The 20787-nt window shown below is 48.6% G+C and overlaps 1 protein-coding gene across 1 annotated transcript; it reads left to right on the top strand.

The window, feature by feature from the left end:
• The first annotated feature begins 1054 nt into the window (after nt 1–1054).
• LOC129706161 (uncharacterized) lies at nt 1055–6316 on the top strand. The gene is made up of 4 exons (XM_055650203.1): nt 1055–1532; nt 3278–3382; nt 4238–4517; nt 6149–6316. Exons 1-4 carry the CDS (start codon nt 1055–1057, stop codon nt 6288–6290), a joined length of 1005 nt encoding a protein of 334 aa, XP_055506178.1. The 3' UTR covers nt 6291–6316.
• The last annotated feature ends 14471 nt before the right edge of the window (nt 6317–20787 follow it).

Below are 20787 nucleotides of genomic sequence, written 5' to 3' on the forward strand. Positions count from 1 at the left end.
AGAAGTTCGATAGGGACATGGACAGAGCAGGTTTGAAGGGATAGGGACCCAACGCGGCAAGGTGGGACCAGTGTAGGTGATACACGTTGGCCGGTGTGGGCAAGTTAAGCCGAAGCGCATGTGTCCACACTGTACTATTGTAACCGAGTGCAGCAATAGACCAACAATATCTGGGCCCGGGCTGATAGATACCAAGTAACAAGTGAGCGTCGCAAGTGCAAGACAATGATAATTTCCAACATGAGAAAATCGATCTTTCACACTGACATTCATGGCCCTGAATCCCTCACTGTCACTAACGTGCAGACTGCCATTGCCCAGCAACTGAACTGCAGTAGCCATGTACACAATGCGGCTTCCAGAGCGGCTCTAAGGCTGGAAATCCTCCAGCGAGTAACTTACCCCCTGACTACCCATCGCCTGCCCACCATCTACAAGGCTCAATTCAGGAAAGTGATGGAACAATCTCCATTTGCCTGGATCAGTGCACTTTCACAAACATTCAGGAGGCCCACAACTACAAGGGCGCATTGGGCATTCATTCCATCACCCCACCACCGTACACAGCAGGGGGACCTCCAGCTTGTAAGTTTCCTTACACACTACCTTACAAATCCCTTGACCGCGACCAGCTTAAAAAACAAGTCTAGTAAAACCACGGGGCCATCGCCATTTGGAAATTGCCCTCACGCCGCACAGTTAATTTCAGGTTAATTTATTGTCAGTTACACCACGGTGCCCCTCTCTATCTCACCTCACCAATCACCAACTCCCCCCCCCCCCCCCCCTCTCTCTCTCTCTCTCTCTCTCTCTCTCTCTCTCTCTCTCTCTCTCTCTCTCTCTCTCTCTCTCTCTCTCTCTCTCTTGCTTCGCTCACCACCACCCCTTGCCCCTTCTCCTTCTCGCCTCGCTCACCACCACTACGTCACTCTTTCTCTCTCGCTATCGCTTTACTTTTTCTGTTCCCTGCTCTCTCCCTGCCGTCCCCTCCCCTCCTCTCCTCTCCCTCTACACTGTGCCCCCGAACCTTCCCTTTACGGTGCGCTCCCACGCCATGCCCTACCCGGTCATGGCGGATCTGCCCGCGTCTCCGGCCCCGGATCTCTGCAGCAGCTGTCGTGGGAATGCGGGGACTCCCCCGCGCACCCATTGTGTCGGCGAATTCCGAGTCTCCGCGCCCGGGGCTGCCCACGGACTTGCCTCTCCGGACCAAGGCAGCTCCCCGATCTTTGTAGCTCAGCCAACTGGCCCGTCAACCCGTGTCAGACAGGAGTGTGAACCATTCAACTTTGGTGCCCGTGGCCACACTCCCACCCGCCTCGACGCCATCAACCGGTATCCTCCCCTGGGGAATTGTCTTATACACCCACGCACATCCTGTCCGTTTTGCCTGATTCACCGGGATGGGCGACACAGTCGGGGATTGGGGGAGCGGGTGGAGGTGGAGAGAGGCCAAGCAGTGTGCCGGGGCGTGTCTGAGCGCCTCAATATAAGGCGGCAACAACGGCGCTTTGCCGAGGATCCCGAGCGAGGTAAGCATCAGATCGCGTTGCCCGCCCTTGGTCCACGTGCGACTTTCTGCGTCTGAATCACGGAGTAGATGAGGAGGGGGGGGGGGGGGGGGGCGGGGGTGCTGCGGGTGGGTGGCTTCCCAGAAATATTTTAGCGAAGTGTTACTCAGGGGGTCGTTGAGTGCGCTGGGGACCTGGGTTCATGGATTAGATTAGGGCTGAGAACAGTGAACAGCCGGTGGCTACAGACAGACCCGGGGGGGTGGGGGGGGGGGGGGGGGAGGGGGGGGGGGGGGGGGGGGGGGGGGGGGGGGGGGGGGGGGGGCGGCGATTCACCCTGTGGACCAGCGCTGTGACCGAGTGGAACAAGTGTGACATTTTCAATGTGACTGTGGGAGCAGAGGCGATAGTGAAGAGCAGGGTGGCGGGTGCAGGAGGGGTGAGCGGGCAAATGAGTGGTCTCCTCACCACAGTAAGCAGGGACTTAACACATCGTGAGTGCGGTGAGATTCACCAGACGGAACGCGGGAGTCGGCTGACTGAATGAATGTTTTGACTGGGGCTGGATTCTTTAGTTCAGCTGAACAACGGGACATTTGATTGGAAAAAAACAAAACTGTTTTAAAGGACGTACGGGGGGAGCGGGGGGGGGGGGGGGGGGGGGCGGGGGGGGCGGTGGGTGAAATATGTTTGTCCTGTCATTGAATCAGAGTAAAGGGTTTGGCCGTTGGCGACTGCGATGAAGACAAAAGTCTTCACCTCGGGTTGGTAAATCTCTGGAATTCACCAGGGGCCGCGAAGGCGCAGACACTGTTCAAGATTCAAGTCAAGAGCGTTTTATTGACATATGTCCCAGATTCAACAACTAAATACTGACTTGCAGTAGCACAACATAATTTGTAAAATAGCAAACGGCACACCATAAACGAGAAGAAAAGGATTAGTGTGTATATATACACATACTCACACGAAGTGAAAAGAAGATGATATATATCCACGCACATTTACGTACACATGAAAAACAAACAATAATAGTGCAATAATAACAATATACTATGTATATTCAGAGCTTATTTGATGTTGTAGTGTTGCATTGCGCTAAGGAAGAAACTGTTCCTGAACATGGACGATACAATGTTTTGGTGTGGGAGGATATTTATGCGCCTGTAATTTCTTCGTGATTGATGAAGTGTGTGTGTGGCCATGGTGGTGTGCGTCTCTGATGATGCTGGCTGCCTTTTTGAGGCAGCGACTACGGTAATTCTCTTAGATGATGAGGAGGTCAGAACCCGTGATGCACCGGGCAGTGTTCATTAATTTTTTGCAGTCTTTATCGCTCCTGGGCACTAAAGTTGCAGAACCAGGGTGTGATATCATCAATCAATATACAGCCTACTGTACACGTGTAGAAGCGTTGGAAGGGGTGTGGTGGGGGGGGGGGGGGGGGGGGGGGGGGAGGTGGAGAGGTTTCTAGAGGAAGGACACGGACCTGTGGGGTAAATGATGAAGCGTATGTAACTGTCTTCGTCAAAACAGTATGATGTGACCTTGTCGCAGGGAGAGCATGGAGAATGAGTGAAGATCCTCCCACACTGACACATCACACACTCCCGGGGTCAGACACAGAGCGGCGCTCCCTCTACACCCCCCGCCCCCTCCGTCATGACACATTCCCGGGGCCGGGGTGGGTCACAGAGTCTCGCCCAGAAACACCAACTCACCTTCTCTCACTGCCAACGTTTGCAACATATTGTGTTTGGTTTCAGGTTTCCGCGTCTGCCGGTGCTTCCGCTGTTGCCGAGTTGCCAGTATGCTGTCCGCCGTGTGGATGGTCCTCGCTGGTTGCTGCGCCGCAAACGCCCTGATCTGCGGTGAGAGAAGCTGCCTCCGGTGTCCCTGGCGCTCTCCGTCCCTCAGCCTGTGGCCTCAGTCATTCAGGCCCACCCCCTCCTCATTCCAGAGCACAGGGAGTCCTGGTACTTATTCCCAAGCCCGAATTGTGTGGGGTATTTCGTCCAGTCTTGCCCCGCCTGTAACCGAGGAGGGGGGGGGGGGGGGGGGGGAGGCAGTGTTATGGCCCAGCTACAGGAACGGTGCTATTAAATTGGAATGGTTGTCGAAGAGATTCACCGGGATGTTACTCGGGCCTGTGGACTTTAGTGACAGCGAGAGATCTGATAGGCTGGGAATGGGGGAACCGGGCGGACGGGGACGTGGACGGGGACGTGGGGGGGGGGGGGGGGGGGGGTGGTGACGTCTAGTTGAGGTGTACAGGGTGATGAGGGGCGTGGAGTAAATTAAACACACAGATATTATTTCAGGATAGAGGACACTAAAACTAGGGCATAGGTTTAAGGTTAGAGTGCGAGATTTAAGAGACCCCCTAGCGGCTACGTTTCCACTCAAAGGGTGATCCGTATCTGAACAAGCTGCCGGAGGAAGCTGTTGAAAGGATAACACGTGAAAATTACATGTGGGCATATACATGAGCAGGAAGTTGTTAGCTGGTTATCGACCAAATATAGGGAAACTGGAATATTGAAGCATGACAATTTTGTCAGCATGAACAATTTGGGTAGCATGGCCTCCATGTCCAGCTGTAGCCTGTGAGACAGCTCTGCCCTGCCTGTCGCCGGCACCGTCACGTCATATTAGCTGTTGACACGCGCGGCCCGCGGCCGCTTCACCTGGTCCCAGCTCCGATCATAGGCGACTTGTGTTTGCAGGGAACGTGGCGGTCCGGGGAAACGCCACCCAGTCGAGCACAAACTGGGGCGGAGATGCGCACCAAGCTATCGACGGGGACAGGAACGCCTACTACCACAACAAATCGTGTACTCACACCAAGAGTGAATTACGGCCCTGGTGGAGCGTAGACCTGTTGTCCGAGGAGAACGTGCTGTCCGTGAAGATCACCAACCGACTTGACTGCTGCTGGAAACGGTTCAAAAACGTCGAGGTGTATGTTGGTACCTCCTACCAAAACAACGGCAACAACAACCCGCTGTAAGTGTGGGCGGGAGGAGAGGGGCCACTTCAAGGGACACAGGGCAGGTTCCTGGTCACTCACATCCCAGTGACGGCAATGCGCCGCGAGAGTCTGGATAGGGGACGGGTGGTACAGTGCATTCTTCCCACAGGACGGAAATAGGCCCTTCGGCCCACCCTTTCCATGTCCGTATTCGGGTAACCGACTAGACGAATCCCCTTCCGAGTCACATACCCATTTTGTATACCGATGTGTGGTCAGTGCTCAGCCTGCTAAGTTTCTCGGGGGAAACAACCCAGCCTATCCAGCCTCTTCTTGTTGCTCAAATCTTGCACTCCCGGTAACACTCTCTGTTCATAACACCATCGGGGCTCTGCCATTTACTGTGTGCCTTCTGCCCTCATGTATCCTACCATAATGCAATACGTCGCATGTGTCTGATTTAAACAACATCACCCATTCCTATTAAACCATTGATTCAGTTGATCAACATCCCACTGTACAATTCGGCACTTTCCACTATACCACCAACTGTAGTGTCATCTTCAAGATCATTCACCTCGCCGCCAAGATCTACAGCTAAATCATTAATATAAATGATGCACATAAGTGGACCAGCACTGATCCCTGTGAGACACCACTTGTCTGAAATACAACCCTCTGTCTCCTATCCTCACGCCAATTGTGAATCGAGTTACCTAGCTCCCCCTGCATGCCATGTGCTCCTTCCACACCAACCGACCACAGAAACATAGAAAATAGGTGCAGGAGTAGGCCATTCGGCCCTTCGAGTCTGCACCGCCATTCGATATGATCATGACTGATCATCCAACTCAGTATCCCATCCCTGCCATCTCTCCATACCCCTTGATCCCTTTAGCCACAAGGCCCACAACTAACCTCTTAAATATAGCCAATGAACTGGCCTCAACTACCTTCTGTGGCAGATAATTCCACAGATTCACCACTCTCAGTGTAAAAAATGATTTTCTCAACTCGGGCCTAAAATACTTCCCTCTTATCCTTAAACCGTGATCCCTAGTTCTGGACTTCCCCAACATCGGGAATAATCTTCCTGCATCTAGCCTGTCCAACCCTTTAAGAATTTTGTGTTTCTATAAGATCCCCCCTCAATCTTCTAAATTCTAACGAGTACAAGCCCAGTCTATCCAATCTTTCTTCCTATGAAAGAACTGCCATCCCAGGAAGCAGTCCGGTGAACCTTCTCTGTACTCCCTCTATGGCAAGAATGTCTTTCCTCAGATTAGGACACCAAAACTGTACGCAATAACCCAGGTGTGGTCTCAACAAGACCCTGTACAACTGCAGTGGAACCTCGCTGTTTTTATGCTGAAATCCTTTTGCTATGAAGACCATGTGGGACCTTGCCAACGTTCTTGTTAATGTTCATGTCGACAACCTTCTCGAGGACGACTATACGTGAGATGGGAGAACATGTGTGTGTGGGAGGGAGTCTTTGTGGATTACCTGTACGTGGGAACTCTGTGGGTGGGGATGTCGTTGAGTGAGACTGGCGATGGGAACCAGCGAGACCCGCTAACCACCCCAGTTAGTTGCCGCTACCTACCAGAGGCCGATTCTGTGACCACCGCCCCTTGATTAATAAATGGCGCCTTCTCCCTTCCAGATGCGGGATGATTGAGAGCCTGGAAGCCGGTGGCACCGCCCTGCTCAACTGCCACGGGATGAACGGGCGTTTTGTCAACGTGGTGCTGGCAGGCGAAGGCATCCTGACCCTGTGCGAGGTCGAGATTTACGTAAAAGGCTAAGAACGGCGGCGCCGCTCAATAAAAACTTGAAGCATCCATGTTCTGTGCCCGTCTCCTGATTCACGGCTCGGCGCCCCACCGGGGTATAAAGTCATAGCGAAAACAGATATAAAAACACCGGAGTAACACGCGGGCCAGGCAGCATCTCTGCAGATGCGTCCCGAACTGAGACGTCACATATTCCAGGGAAGACAAAACTGCTGTAGAAACTCAATGGGTGAGGCAGTATCTATAGAGCGAAGGAATAGTTGACGTTTCTGTCGAGACCCTTCTTCAGACTGATGTGGTGGGGCAGGAAGAAGAAAGGAAGAGGCGGAGAATATAGCTGTGGGAGAGCTGGGAAAAAGCCAGGACTACCTGAAATTGGAGAAGTCAATGTTCATAACGCTGGGGTGGAAACTGCCCAAGCGAAATATGAGGTGCTGCTCCTCCAATTTGGGGTGGGCCTCACTCTGGTCATGGAGGAGGCCGAGGACAGAAAGGTTGGATTCTGAATGGGAGGGGGAGTTCCGGCCACCGGGAGATCAGGTTGGTTAATGCGAACTGAACCGAACCCTCCCCTTTCCAGTTCTCCCACGGTCTACAGTATCCGCCTCTTCTTCTTCTTCTTCCCACCCCCCCCCCCCCCCCCCCACACCAGTCTGAAAAAGGGGTCTCGACTCGAAACGTCACCTATTCCTTCACTCCATAGATGCTGCCTCACCTGCTGAGTTTCTCCAGCATGTTTGTCTACGTTCATTTTTTCCAGCATCTGCAGTTCTTTCTTAAACATTTCCTCACATATTCCTTCCCTCCAGAGATGCTGCCTGACCCGCTGAGTTACTCTAGCATTTTAAACACTAGACAATAGACAATAGGCGCAGCTGTAGGCCATTTGTCCCTTCGACCCAGCACCGCCATTCAACGTGATCATGGCTGATCATCCACAATCAGTACTCCGTTCCTGACCCCCCCCCCCTATATTCTTTGACTCAATAGACAATAGCCAAAGACTCCGCTATCTTTAAGGTTTAAACGAAATCTGCAATTAGCCCCTACACATGGAGTCATAGAGTGATACAGCGTGGAAACATGGTTTTTGTTCCAACTTGCCCATACCGACCAAAATGTCCCAGCCACACTGGTCCCACCTGCCTGTGCTTGGTCCATATCCATCTAAACCTGTTCTGACCATGTACTTGGCTAACGATGGGATAGTCCAAGCCTCAACTACCTCCTCTGGCAGCTTGTTCCATACAACCACCGCCCTATTGTGTGATGAATATACCCCACAGAATCCGATTAAATCGTTTCCCCTTCACGTTGAACCTATACCCTGCGGTCATCGAGTCAACCACCCTGGGCTAAATCATATCGCTGAACAGGCCTTTACCCTGACTCACTACCGCTACCAGCTGTTGCCTGTTACGTTGGCATCCTCTTGTGTAAGAGCTCGGTTAAATCGACACATACCAATATTACAGAGCCCGTCCCTGTACCTAAACCAGCCAGGACACTGCGGGTGGGTAAGGCCTCCGTGCTGACAGCACACCGGGCTGTGCCCGAGCGGTGCCCGGGTCACAGACTCCCCTCAGCTCCCTGGCCTCCCAAACGCGCACTGTAGCTGTGAGAACGCACAAGATTCACAGCCAAACCTGGCCCTGAAGGAGTGAAGGGCATTGGTATTGGTCACGCATAGCGAGATACCGTGTACAGCCTTGGTAGCATGCCATCGGTCAAGTCATATTATACATAGGTTCATAATACCTAGAAGCAGAATTCGGCTATTCAACTCATCGAGTCTGCTCCGCCATTCGATCATGGCTGGTCTATCTTTTCCTCTCAACACTATTTTTACGCTTTCCATTAGACACGAATCAAGACTTATCCATCTCTGTTTTAAAAATACCCAATAACTTGGCCTCCGCCTGCCTGAGGCACAAGTACAATCCATATAATACACACGTACACTCCATACAATACACGAATACAATACACGTACACTCCATACAATACACAAGTGCACTCCATACAATACACAAGTACACTCCATACGATACACGAGTACAATACACAAGTACACTCCATACAATACACAAGTACAATCCACATAATACACAAATACAATCCATATAATACAAAAGTACACTCCATACAATACACGAGTACAATACACAAGTACACTCCATACATACACAAGTACACTCCATACAATACACAAGTACACTCCATACAATACACAAGTACACTCCATACAATACACGAGTACAATACACACTCCATACAATACACGAGTACAATACACAAGTACACTCCATACATACACAAGTACACTCCATACAATACACAAGTACACTCCATACAATACACGAGTACAATACACAAGTACACTCCATACAATACACAAGTACAATACACAAGTACACTCCATACAATACAAAAGTACACTCCATACAATACACGAGTACAATTCACAAGTACACTCCATACAATACACAAGTACACTCCATACAATACACAAGTACACTCCATACAATACAAAAGTACACTCCATACAATACACGAGTACAATACACAAGTACACTCCATACAATACACAAGTACACTCCATACAATACACAAGTACACGCCATACGATACACGAGTACAATACACAAGTACACTTCATATAATACACAAGTACACTCCATACAATACACGAATACAATACACAAGTACACTCCATACAATACACAAGTACACTCCATACAATACACAAGTACACGCCATACGATACACGAGTACAATACACAAGTACACTTCATATAATACACAAGTACACTCCATACAATACACGAATACAATACACAAGTACACTCCATACAATACACAAGTACACTCCATACAATACACAAGTACACTCCATACAATACACACGTACACTCCATACAATACACAAGTACACTCCATACAATACACACGTACACTCCATACAATACACAAGTACACTCCATACAATACACGAATACAATACACAAGTACACTCCATACAATACACAAGTACACTCCATACAATACACAAGTACACGCCATACGATACACGAGTACAATACACAAGTACACTTCATATAATACACAAGTACACTCCATACAATACACGAATACAATACACAAGTACACTCCATACAATACACACGTACACTCCATACAATACACAAGTACACTCCATACAATACACACGTACACTCCATACAATACACAAGTACACTCCATACAATACACAAGTACACTCCATACAATACACGAATACAATCAAGCCAAGGACTAGTACACCAGGTTGTTTTTTAACGGCGGGACTACGGTTCAATAGATCGCAGCGAGGTAGCTGCCCTGTTCCTTACCAAACCCTGAGCCAGAATCGGGTTATCTGCACATATTTTAGCACCAGGTTTCTCACAAACATACGGAGTACTTATCTGGTGAGAGGCGACGCACGTCTGTCCACACTCGAGGCCAATAGCAATCGGCACCGCATGGCGGCGGACGGGTAGCAGCGGCGCTAGGATATGGTTGCGTTTAGGCGGGATTGGATTGTTGAGGCATTCAGTCATAATCCTGACTTCGCGCCATTGGCTCCTCAGCCATGAACATACACCACATGTCCGAACCTGCGGATCCCCACGCAAACTCACGCTTCTCTGGACGTTGTATGTACCATCCCGAAAAATCTTCTCGAATACTTCATGATGTGACGCTCTCTAGCCTATAATTTTCCGGTTTATACCTCTTGTCGGAGGGTGTGGCGGTATGTCAGAAAGGACTCTCTTATACCTCTGCAGGTGTAGAGTGGAGAGCATATTGACCGATTGTATCACGGCCTGGTTCAGCAACATGAACGACCAGGAGCATGAAGACTGCTAAAAGAGATGAAGATGCCCAGTCCGTCACTGGTACTGACCGCCCCATCATCGAAGGAATTTACCGTAGCCACTGCCTCAAACAGACAACCGACATCATCAGATACCCATACCACCCAGGCCACATACACATTTCACCCCTGCATTCAGGAAGAAGCTACAAGAGCCTGAAAGCTATAACGTGCGGGTAAAGGAACAGCTTCTTCCCCACAGCCATCAGGCTATCAAATATTACACTTCCAAGTAAGCTCTGAACTGCATAGACTTGGGTTTGTCTATTTGCACTACTATAGTGTGTATGTTTTTATCTTTATGAAGGCGTGCATATTTATGTTTGTGAGTGTGTGTGTATATAGAGCCATAGAGTCATAGAGCGATACAGTGTGGGAACAAGCCCTTCGGCCCAACTCACCCATGCCGGCCATCAATGTCCCAGCTACACTAGTCCCACTTGCCTGAGCTTGGTCCATTCCCCTCTAAACCTGTCCTATCCATGTACCTGTTTAACAGTTTTTTTAAACCATGTCCAAGCCTCAAATACCAACCACCATCCTCTGTGTGAAAATGTTGCACTTTGGATTCTTATTAAATATTTCCCCCTTCACCTTGAACCCATGTCCTCTGTTCCTCGACCCCCCTACACTGGGCAAGAGACTCTGTGCATCTACCCGATCTAGTCCCTTCATGATTTTGTACACCTCTATAGGATCTCCCATCATCCTCGGCGCTCTATGGAATAGAGACCCCAGCCTTCTTAACCTCCATATAGCTCACACGCTCCAGTCCTGGCAATAGACATATATGTGCTGTTATATATGTGTATATATATGTATATGGAAATGAGACACGAATGGAGTAAATCAGCGGGGCAGGCAGCACCTTTGGCGAGAAGGAATGGGTGACGTTTTGTCGATACCCTTCTTCAGACCAGTTAGAGGATCGGCTTGAACAACTGATACAATAGATGAGGATGGTGGAGGTGCAAGTGAACCTCTGTCTAGCCTGAAAGGACTGTCGGGATCGCAGGGTGAGGACGAGGGGGGATACTGTCCCTGTTGAGACCAGGGAGAGGAGGAGCAAGGGAAGACCACCTCCAACTTCATCTACTGTATCCGATGTTCAATACGTGGACTCGTATACATTGGCGAGACCAAACGTAGAATGGGTGATCGTTTTGCTGAACACCTTCGTTCATTACGCCTGGACCTAATGGATTTCCCGGTTGCGAAACACATTAATTCCCCTTCCCATTCGCACACAGACCTTCCTGTCCCAGGACTCCTCCATTATCAGAATGAGACTAATCGCAAATTGGAGGAATAGCATCTCATAGTTTGATTGGGCAGCTTACAACCCAGTGGTATTAATATTGATTTATCTAACTTCCAGTAACCACTGCACTCTCTCGCTATCCCCACCCAAGTTGATCTCTAGTTTTGTGTTATGTGGGTAGAGGTGGGGGAAACTTTTTTATCTTTTACCTCGACGGAGATGCGGCTTTTTCCGTGTCGTTTCGCCGTCTGCACTATGGCCTAACACCGTGGAGCTGGCGCCCTCTTGGGGGCTCTAAGTGCGGGAGCCTGCGGACTCAACATCGTGGCGCTCGCGGCCTCTGGTTAGAGACTGATTTCGGCAGTTCCAAGCCGCGGGAGCTTCTACCGCCCCGACGCTGTCAGAAGATGACTTTATTGCCTTCCATCACAGTGGGGAATGGGGAGGGGCTGCAGTGGTGGATATTTATGTCTTTTTTTATGTAGTTGTGTGTCTTGTTGCATTTTTGTTTTGATGACAAACCAAATTCGTCGTATGTTGCAAAACATACTTGGTTAATAAATTTCGATCATGATTATGATTTGTTCAATATCTCTCTTCATCACTGTCTATATCATTCCCCTTTCCTGACTAGTCTGAAGAAGGGTCTCAATCCAAAACCTTACCCATTCCTTCTCTCCAGAGATGCTGTCTGTCCTGCTGAGCTATTACAGCATTTTATGTCTAACGTCGGTAAAAGTAGGATGGAACTACAGATGCTGGTTTAAAGCGAAGATATACACAAAACGCTGGAGTAACTCAGCGGGACAGGCAGCATTTCTGGAGAGATGGAATGAGTAACGTTTCGGGTCGAGACCCTTCTTCAGACTAAGGTATAAGGGAAATGAGAGATGCGGAGGATGATAAGGTAGAGAGAAGGTTTCAAGGTGTGTTTATTGTCACGTGTACCAGTTACCGTACAGTGTAGTTTGAGTTACCATGCAGCCATACTAAGTGAAAAGCAACGAGACACACAACTACATAAAAGTGAACATAAACATCCACCACAGTGGGTTCCACATTCCTTACTGTGATGGAAGGCAATACAGTTTATTCTCCTGCGGGCGGGGCAGTCAACCTATCCGCAGTCGGGGCAATCAAAGCCCCGCAGCCGGCGGTCGAAGCCCCTGTCAGGGTGATCGAAACTCCGGCGTCGGGGCGATTGGAACTCTCTCCGCGGCATGGAGCTCCCGAGCCATCCTCTTCTTACCAGAAACCGCGGGCATCACCATGTTAACGTGCACAGGCGCCGCGGTTGGAGCTTCGATTCCCGGAAAAGGGATCACAAGCTTGGAGCGCCGGGTCAGATAAAGAACAATGAATTAAATATATGCAAGAAAATAACGATGATAAAGGAAACAGGCAATTGTTAATTGTCTGTTGCGCGCAAACGAGAAGCTGGTTTGGGGGAGGGGTAGAGAGAGAGGGAATGCCGGGATTACCTGAAGTTAGAGAAATCAACACTGAAAATCAACATTGTAAACTGCCCAAGCAAAATATGAGGTGCTGTTCCTCCAATTGGTGTTTAGCCTCACTCTGACAATGGAGGAGACCGAGGGCAGAGAGGTCAGCGTGGGAATGGGAAGGAGGTTGTTTACAAACTGGGACATCAGTTCTGTTCGGCCGGACTAAGCGAAGATTGTCAGCGAACTGTTCATTGTCTTCCTACGTCCCTCGTTTCCCTTATCCCTAACTAGTCTGAACAAGGGTCTCGACCCGAAACATCACCCATTCCTTCTCTCCAGAGATGCTGCCTGGCCCACCGAGTTACTCCAGCTTTGTGTGTCTATCGGATATATGTGATATATGTAAAAATATGTACTATATATGTACATATATCGGTTATATGTACATATATAGATCTGGGGGGTCATCTGTTCCTGGTGGACAAAATCCATCTCAAGACATCGCATTGAGGGTAAAAGAGCCCAACGATTGCAACAGATGTAAGATAAACTCTGCCAACACCAAAGACAGAAAGTGGGTGTGTACGAGGATGACATTACTTTAAATTAAAGACATCAGTGATCACATAGTACGGTTGTAAGTTACCCAAGTGCTTCCCCTCACACCATCACCCCGACTCCCACTCCATCAATCTGAAACGTCGTCTGTCCATTCCCTCCACAGGTGATGACTGACCGACTGTGTTAATCCCGCACTTTGTGAACAAGGGGTAATCTATTTGTGCAGCCGCGTGAGGTAGGCATGGTCCTAGCTGAATACCTTTTTGGATTCACAAAGAAGGTTGCGGCATAGATGGCGAGTTTATAAAGGGATACGTTAATAGCCTGATATGGAGTATGTACAAGCAGATGAGATCAGTTTAACTTGGCATCACCCCCCCCCCCCCCCCCCCCCCCCCCCCCCCCCCCCCCCCCCCCCCCCCCCCCCCCCCCCCCCCCCCCCCCCCCCCCCCCCCTCCCCCCCCCCCCCCCCCCCCCCCCCCCCCCTCCCCCCCCCCCCCCCCCCCTTCCCCCTCCCCCCCCCCCCCCCCCCCCCCCCCCCCCCCCCCTCCCCCCCCCCCCCCCCCCCCCCCTGTTTGACATGAACATTGTGGGCTGAAGGGAATTGTTGTACTGTTCTATGTTTACAAAACTTTGGTTAGGCCACACTTGAAGAATTGTGTGCAGTTCTGGTCACCCCATTACAAAAAGGATGTGGAGGCTTTAGACTGGATTCAGAAGAGGTTTGCTAGCATGGACTAGAGAATATTAGCTGTAAGAAGAGGTTGGACAAACTTGATTTGACTTTTCTGGAGATTGCTTTTCAGAAGAGAATGCCAAGTGGATGAGTAGCTTGTTATCTGAACTCGATACATTTTAAAGGGAATCTGAGTGACAGGAGATTTGACAAGAGAGTGGTTGATATCTGGAACTTGTTACCAGAGGAGTTGGTTGTCAGACACAATCATCATGTTTAAGGGACATTTAGACATGCATAGATAGCAAAACATAGAAGGATGTGCTCCTAGTGCAGAAACATGGGATTAGTGGACTATCTTAGGGGGGCGAAGGGCCAATTTCTGTGTTGTACGGATTTGATTCGATAATATTATTCATTTTATTGATTATCCAAAATTTGCGCAATGCTTTCTCTGCTGGTAGAGCTGCTGTCTCAGTGCCGGAGACCCAGTCTCCATCATGACCACAGGTGCAGACTGTGTGGAGTTTGCACGTTCTCCCTGTGACCTAATGGTGCACCAATTTCCGCCCCACATCACAAAGACGTGCAGGCCTGTGCATACAATTGTTACTCTGTAAACCGTCTCCACGGTGTAGGTGGGTGCTGTAATCTGGGTGATCAATGATAATGTGGGGAGATATGGGTGTGGTAAAAAAAGTGGAGAGGGAGAAGGTGGGGGGGGGGGGGGGGGGGCATGCATTATTGGTTCAGGAGAATGTCGAGGCAGTGGTCAGATATTCGTCTAGTGAGGCTATACGGTATGTGTGGATCTGAAGAACTAAGAAGGGTTGATCACCTTGTTGTGTGTAATACAGATCCCCAAATAGTCAACGGGAATTAGAAGAACAAATATGCCAGGAGATTGCAGACAGCTGCAGGTCAAATAAGGTTGTTGTAGTAGGGGATTTTAACTTTCCCTAATATTGACTGGGAAAACCAGTGTGAAGAGTTTAGATGGGCGCAATTTTTCAAACGTGTTCAGGAGAGTTTCCCCAGCATCATGTAGAGGTCAGCACACAGGAGGGGGCAACACTTGATCTAGTCATGGGAAATTGGTAAGCACAAGTTAATGTAGTGTTCATGGAGGAGCCTTTTGGGACCAGTGATCACAGTTCAATTAGATTTAAGATAGTTATGGATAAGGACAGAGACGTGTTAAAATGCTAAATTGGGTTATGGTCTACTTTGAGGGTATGAGAGAAGGTCTCACTCAAGTTGATTGGAGCAGGTTATTAGAGGGGAAAGGAAAATCTGCCAAGTGGAATGTTTTTAAAAGTGTACTGAAGATAGCTCAGGATAAGCACGATCCTGATAGAGTGAAGGGCAAGGCAGGCAAACGTAAGGAAATTTGGCTTTTGAGGGAAATGGAGGCTCTGATCTAGAATAAGAAGGATGCATGGGACAGGTAACTCCCAGTGTGCTCCCAGTGTTTCCTGTCGTGAAAGCACGAACGTTCGGTTCGGTGCATGCTGAACCGGACGATGGATTTTTTGCACAAATTCGATTTCATATCCCTGAATACTGTGCAGGATATAGGCGTCAGTAGTTATAGCACTCCATGCCTCCCAAAAGAAGTGTAACCAACCACCAATTTGTGTATGAATTACACCCCCTGTGTTTTGGAAGGAAACAGACCCACCTACCTCCATGGTTACCAGTGGAGTATTTATTTATTCTTCTTCTGTCGCCGTAGAGGTAGAGGCACTGGAGTGTGGAGTTGGCGCATCTTCCACGAAGGCCAGTCTGGGCCATGGCCTGAAAAGACCTCTTTCCTGGTTGCCCGGCCTTTGAGCTTTCACCAGCGTCGGTGTATCTTGATCTGCTGGTGGGGGCATGGGGGTGCTGTCGCCGCAGGTGGGAGGCCCTGCCCGATGCAGCCTTCATGAGCCCGACGGCTTTAGCCTCGTAGTCGAGCTCTTTGACTTGCTTAGACAGGTTGCCCCCAAATAGCAATATTGGTGGCTTTGTATTACCAGATTTACACAGTCCTGCAAACTTGGGGTTTACGGCGACGGATGGCGGTCTTCCTGAGACTGTTAATCTGAAACTGCGTATTGCAGAAGAGTGCCAGTGCGTCTTGCTGTAATTCTGACATCTGCTTACCATCCATCAACCGGGTAAACGCCGGGAAGTCAACAGCTTCCTGAAGTCAACAGCTAGAGGATTTTTTGTAGCTTGACCTCCTGGCTTCTGACGCCCGCACCGATGTACCCCTAAATGGTACTGTTCACCAGGTGAACGTTGAGGGAGACACCATTTTCTGGTGCCATATATTTGGCAGTTGTGTCCTTCACAGCCTGCTCTTCCAGCTGGTTAAAAGAGAGGTAATCTATGCTCGCTGCTAGCTTGGGTTCCAATGGCTGTCCTGTTTGCGCTGGCAATGCAAATCGCCCGATTAGCGATTCCGGTGCAGTCGGCCGCTGCTGGCTGCCCGCTACTGCGCGGTCATCCCCAGCTAGCCTAGACGCAGCCCTTGTGGACTTCTTGGATTTGTCCATGGTTCTTCCTGTAAAACAACACAGGAAGAACAAAGTGCCCGCAGAGTAAAGCACTTGCCTGCAGGTCTTGGTTTTTAAACTCACCGCTGTGGGCGAACGCTCCACCCCGCCTGTCGTTGCGCAATGCGTTAGACGATATGGCACTCATGCGTCCTGGCGGCTTCTTCACGCAGTCACTCAGGTGACTCCGAATAAAATTCTAATTTGTAACCACAACGGAACCCTGAAATTCGTGCTTGCTGCAGCTTAAAAGCCTGCAAACTGAATAACAAATAGATAATATATAATCATACAAAACAATGTTTTTAATAATAATACAAAATCAAGGCCGATCCTATTTGTCCGAATTAGACCAGACACCTCTCCACCTTTCCAATCGAAGTACCAGTCCCATCGCCCTGGACGCGTTGTAATTGCACCTCTCTCCGCCTCTTCACCTCAACATTTAAGAGTGTTTTATTGTCGAAAAGGAACAATGTCATTCTTACTTGCAGCAGCACAACGGATATATAAACTTGGTACTTGGTAACCAAAGGTAGGTAAAGGCTAACGCAAACCGGTGCCGGCAACAGATGACCAATGAAGGGTTTAGCCCACAATGGTCGATTGTTGGCTGGGGAAGAGGAGATAAAGACGGGAGAGAGGGGTGCAAACAGTCCACTGCCAGAGCGGATCAGGTCCATACATCTGTACCATTATTAATTAACAAATATAATTACAAACATGTTCTGGTGCCTCAACAGATGTGCGGGTTACTCGGTGGAGGTTCCGTGTGGAAACAGCCGACATTACCATCACCTCTGGGTGAATCCAAGCAAAGCCAGTAATCAGAGTTCCCCGACATCCCCCCTGCCATTCGGTTCATTTAGTCTATTCCGTCATTCAATCCTGGCTGATCTATCTCTCCCATCTAACCCCATTCTCCTGTCTTCAACCCATAACCTCGGACCCGTACTAATCAAGAATCCATCTCTCGCTTCCTCAAAGATGTCCATCGACTTGGCCTCCTTAGCATTCTGTGGCAAAGAATTCCACAGATTCACCACCACCTGACGAAATAAATTTCTCCTCATCTCCTTCCTAAAAAAAACGTCCTTTAACTCTGAGGCTATGGCCTCTAGTCCTGGGCTCTGCTACTCGTGGAAACACCCTCCCCACATACATTCTATCCAAGCCGTTCATTAGTCTGTATGTTTCAATGAGGACCCCCTCGTTCTTCTAAACTCCAGCGAGTACAGGCCCAGTGCTCATCATAGTTTAACGCACACAAACGCTCATCATAGGTTAACCAACTCATTCCTGGGGTCATTCTTGTAAACCTCCTCTGGACCCTCTCCAGAGCCAGCACATCCTTCCTCAGATATGGTGCCCACAATTGCTCACGATATCCCAAATAGAAACATGGAAACAAAGAAAATAGGTGCAGGAGTAGGCCATTCGGCCCTTCGAGCCTGCACCGCCATTCAATATGATCATGGCTGATCATCCAACTCAGTATCCCGTACCTGCCCTCTCTCCTTACCCCCTGATCCGTTTAGCCACAAGGGCCACATCTAACTCTCTCTTAAATATAGCCAAATAACTGGCCTCAACTACCTTCTGTGGCAGATAATTCCAGAGATTCACCACTCTCTGTGTGAAAAATATTTTTCTCATCTCGGTCCTAAAAGATTTCCCCCTCATCCTTAAACTGTGACCCCTTGTTATGGACTTCCGCAACATCGGGAACAATCTTCCTGCATCTAGTCTGTCCAACCCCTTAATAATTTTGTAAGTTTCTATAAGATCCCCCCTCAATCTACTAAATTCTAGCGAGTACAAGCCGAGTCTATCCAGTCTTTCTTCATATGAAAGTCCTGACATCCTAGGAATCAGTCTGGTGAACCTTCTCTATACTCCCTCTACGGGAAGAACGTCTTTCCTCAGATTAGGAGACCAAATCTGTACGCAATACTCCAGGTGTGGTCTCACCAAGACCCTGTACAACTGCAGTAGACCCTCCCTGCTCCTATACTCAAATTCTTTTGCTATGAATGCTAACATACCATTCGCTTTATTCACTGCCTGCTGCACCTGCATGCCTACTTTCAATGACTGGTGTACCATGACACCCAGGTGTCGTTGCATCTCCCCTTTTCCTAATCGGCCACCATTCAGATAATAATTTACTTTCCTGTTTTTGTCACCAAAGTGGATAACCTCACATTTTTCCACATTATACTGCATGTGCCATGCATTTGCCCACTCGCCCAGCCTATCCAAGTCACCTTGCAGCCTCCTAGCATCCTCCTCACAGCTAACACTGCCCCCAGCTTCGTGTCATCCGCAAACTTGGAGATGTCGCATTCAATTCTCTCGTCCAAATCATTAATATATATTGCAAAATACTTGGGGTCCCAGTACTGAGCCTTGCGGTACCCCACTAATCACTCCCTGCCACTGTGAAAAGGAATCGTTTAGTCCTACTCTTTGCTTCCCGTCTGCCATCCAGTTATCTATCCACATCAATTCTGAACCCCTAATACCGCGTGCTTTAAGTTGGTATACTAATCTCTTATGTGGGACCTTGTTGAAAGCCTTCTGGAAGTCCAGATACACCACATCCACTGGTTCTCCCCTATCCACGCTACTAGTTACATCCTCGAAAAATTCTATAAGATTCGTCAGACATGATTTACCTTTCGTAAATCCATGCTGACTTTGTCCAATGATTTCACCACTTTACAAATGTGCTGCTATCCCATCTTTAATAACTGACTCTAGCAGTTTCCCCACTACCGATGTTAGACTAACTGGTCTGTAATTCCCTGTTTTCTCTCCCCCTCCCTTTTTAAAAAGTGTGGTTACATTAGCTACCCTCCAATCCTCAGGAAATACTCCAAAATCTAAAGAATTTTGAAACATTATTACTAATGCATCCACTATTTCTGGAGCTACGTCCTTAAGTACTCTGGGATGCAGCCTATATGGCCCTAGGTAGTTATCGGCCTTTAATCCATTCAATTTACCCAACACCACTTCCCCGCTAACCTGGATTTCACTCAGTTCCTCCATCTCATTTGGCCCCCGGTCCCCTGCTATTTCCGGCAGTTTATTTATGTCTTCCTTAGTGAAGACAGAACCAAAGTAGTTATTCAATTGATCTGTCATGTCCTTGTTCCCCATGATAAATTCACCTGTTTCTGACTGCAAGGGTCCTACATTTGTTTTAACTAATCTTTTTCTCTTCGCATATCTATAAAAACTTTTGCAGTCAGTTTTTATGTTCCCTGCCAGTTCTCTTTCATATCTATTTTCCCTTTCCTAATTATGCCCTTTGTCCTCCTCTGCTGGACTCTGAATTTCTCCCAGCCCGTTGGTAGGCTGCTTTTTCTGGCTAATATGTATGCGTCATCTGTTTTGATACTATCCTTGATTTCCCTTGTTATCCACGGGATAACAAGGGATAAATATAGCCAATGAACTGGCCTCAACTACCTTCCCTGATTTATTATTTTGCCAAACTGGGATGAACAATTGTTGTAGTTCATCCATGCAGTCTTTAAATGCCTCCCATTGCATATCCAGCGTCAACCCTTTAAGAATCAATTGCCAGTCTATCTTGGCCAATTCACGGCTCACGTCCTCAAAGTTACCATTATTTAAGTTCAGAACCCTTGTTTATGAACTAATTATGTCACTCTCCATCCTAATGAAGAACTCAATCATATTATGGTCACTCATGCCCAAGGGGCCAGGCACAGCAAGACTGCTAACTAACCCCTCCTCATTACTCAATACACAGTCTAGAATAGACTGCTCTCTCGTTGGTTCCTCTACATGTTGGTATACAAAACTATCCCGCATACATTCCAAGAAATCCTCTTCCTCAGCAGCTCTGCCAATTTGATTCACCCAATCTATATGTAGATTGAAGTCACCCATTATAACTGTTTTACCTTTGTTGCACGCATTTCTAATTTCTTGTTTGATGCCTTCCCCAACTCCACTACTACTGTTAGGTGGCCTGTACACAACTCCCACTAGCGTTTTATGCCCCTTAGTGTTTCGCTACTCTACCCATATCGATTCCACATCCTCCAAGCTAATGTCCTTCCCTTCTATTGCGTTAATCTCCTCTCTAACCAG

This window comes from Leucoraja erinacea, chromosome 2, assembly GCF_028641065.1.
Source record: "Leucoraja erinacea ecotype New England chromosome 2, Leri_hhj_1, whole genome shotgun sequence".
Classification (NCBI taxonomy): domain Eukaryota; kingdom Metazoa; phylum Chordata; class Chondrichthyes; order Rajiformes; family Rajidae; genus Leucoraja; species Leucoraja erinaceus.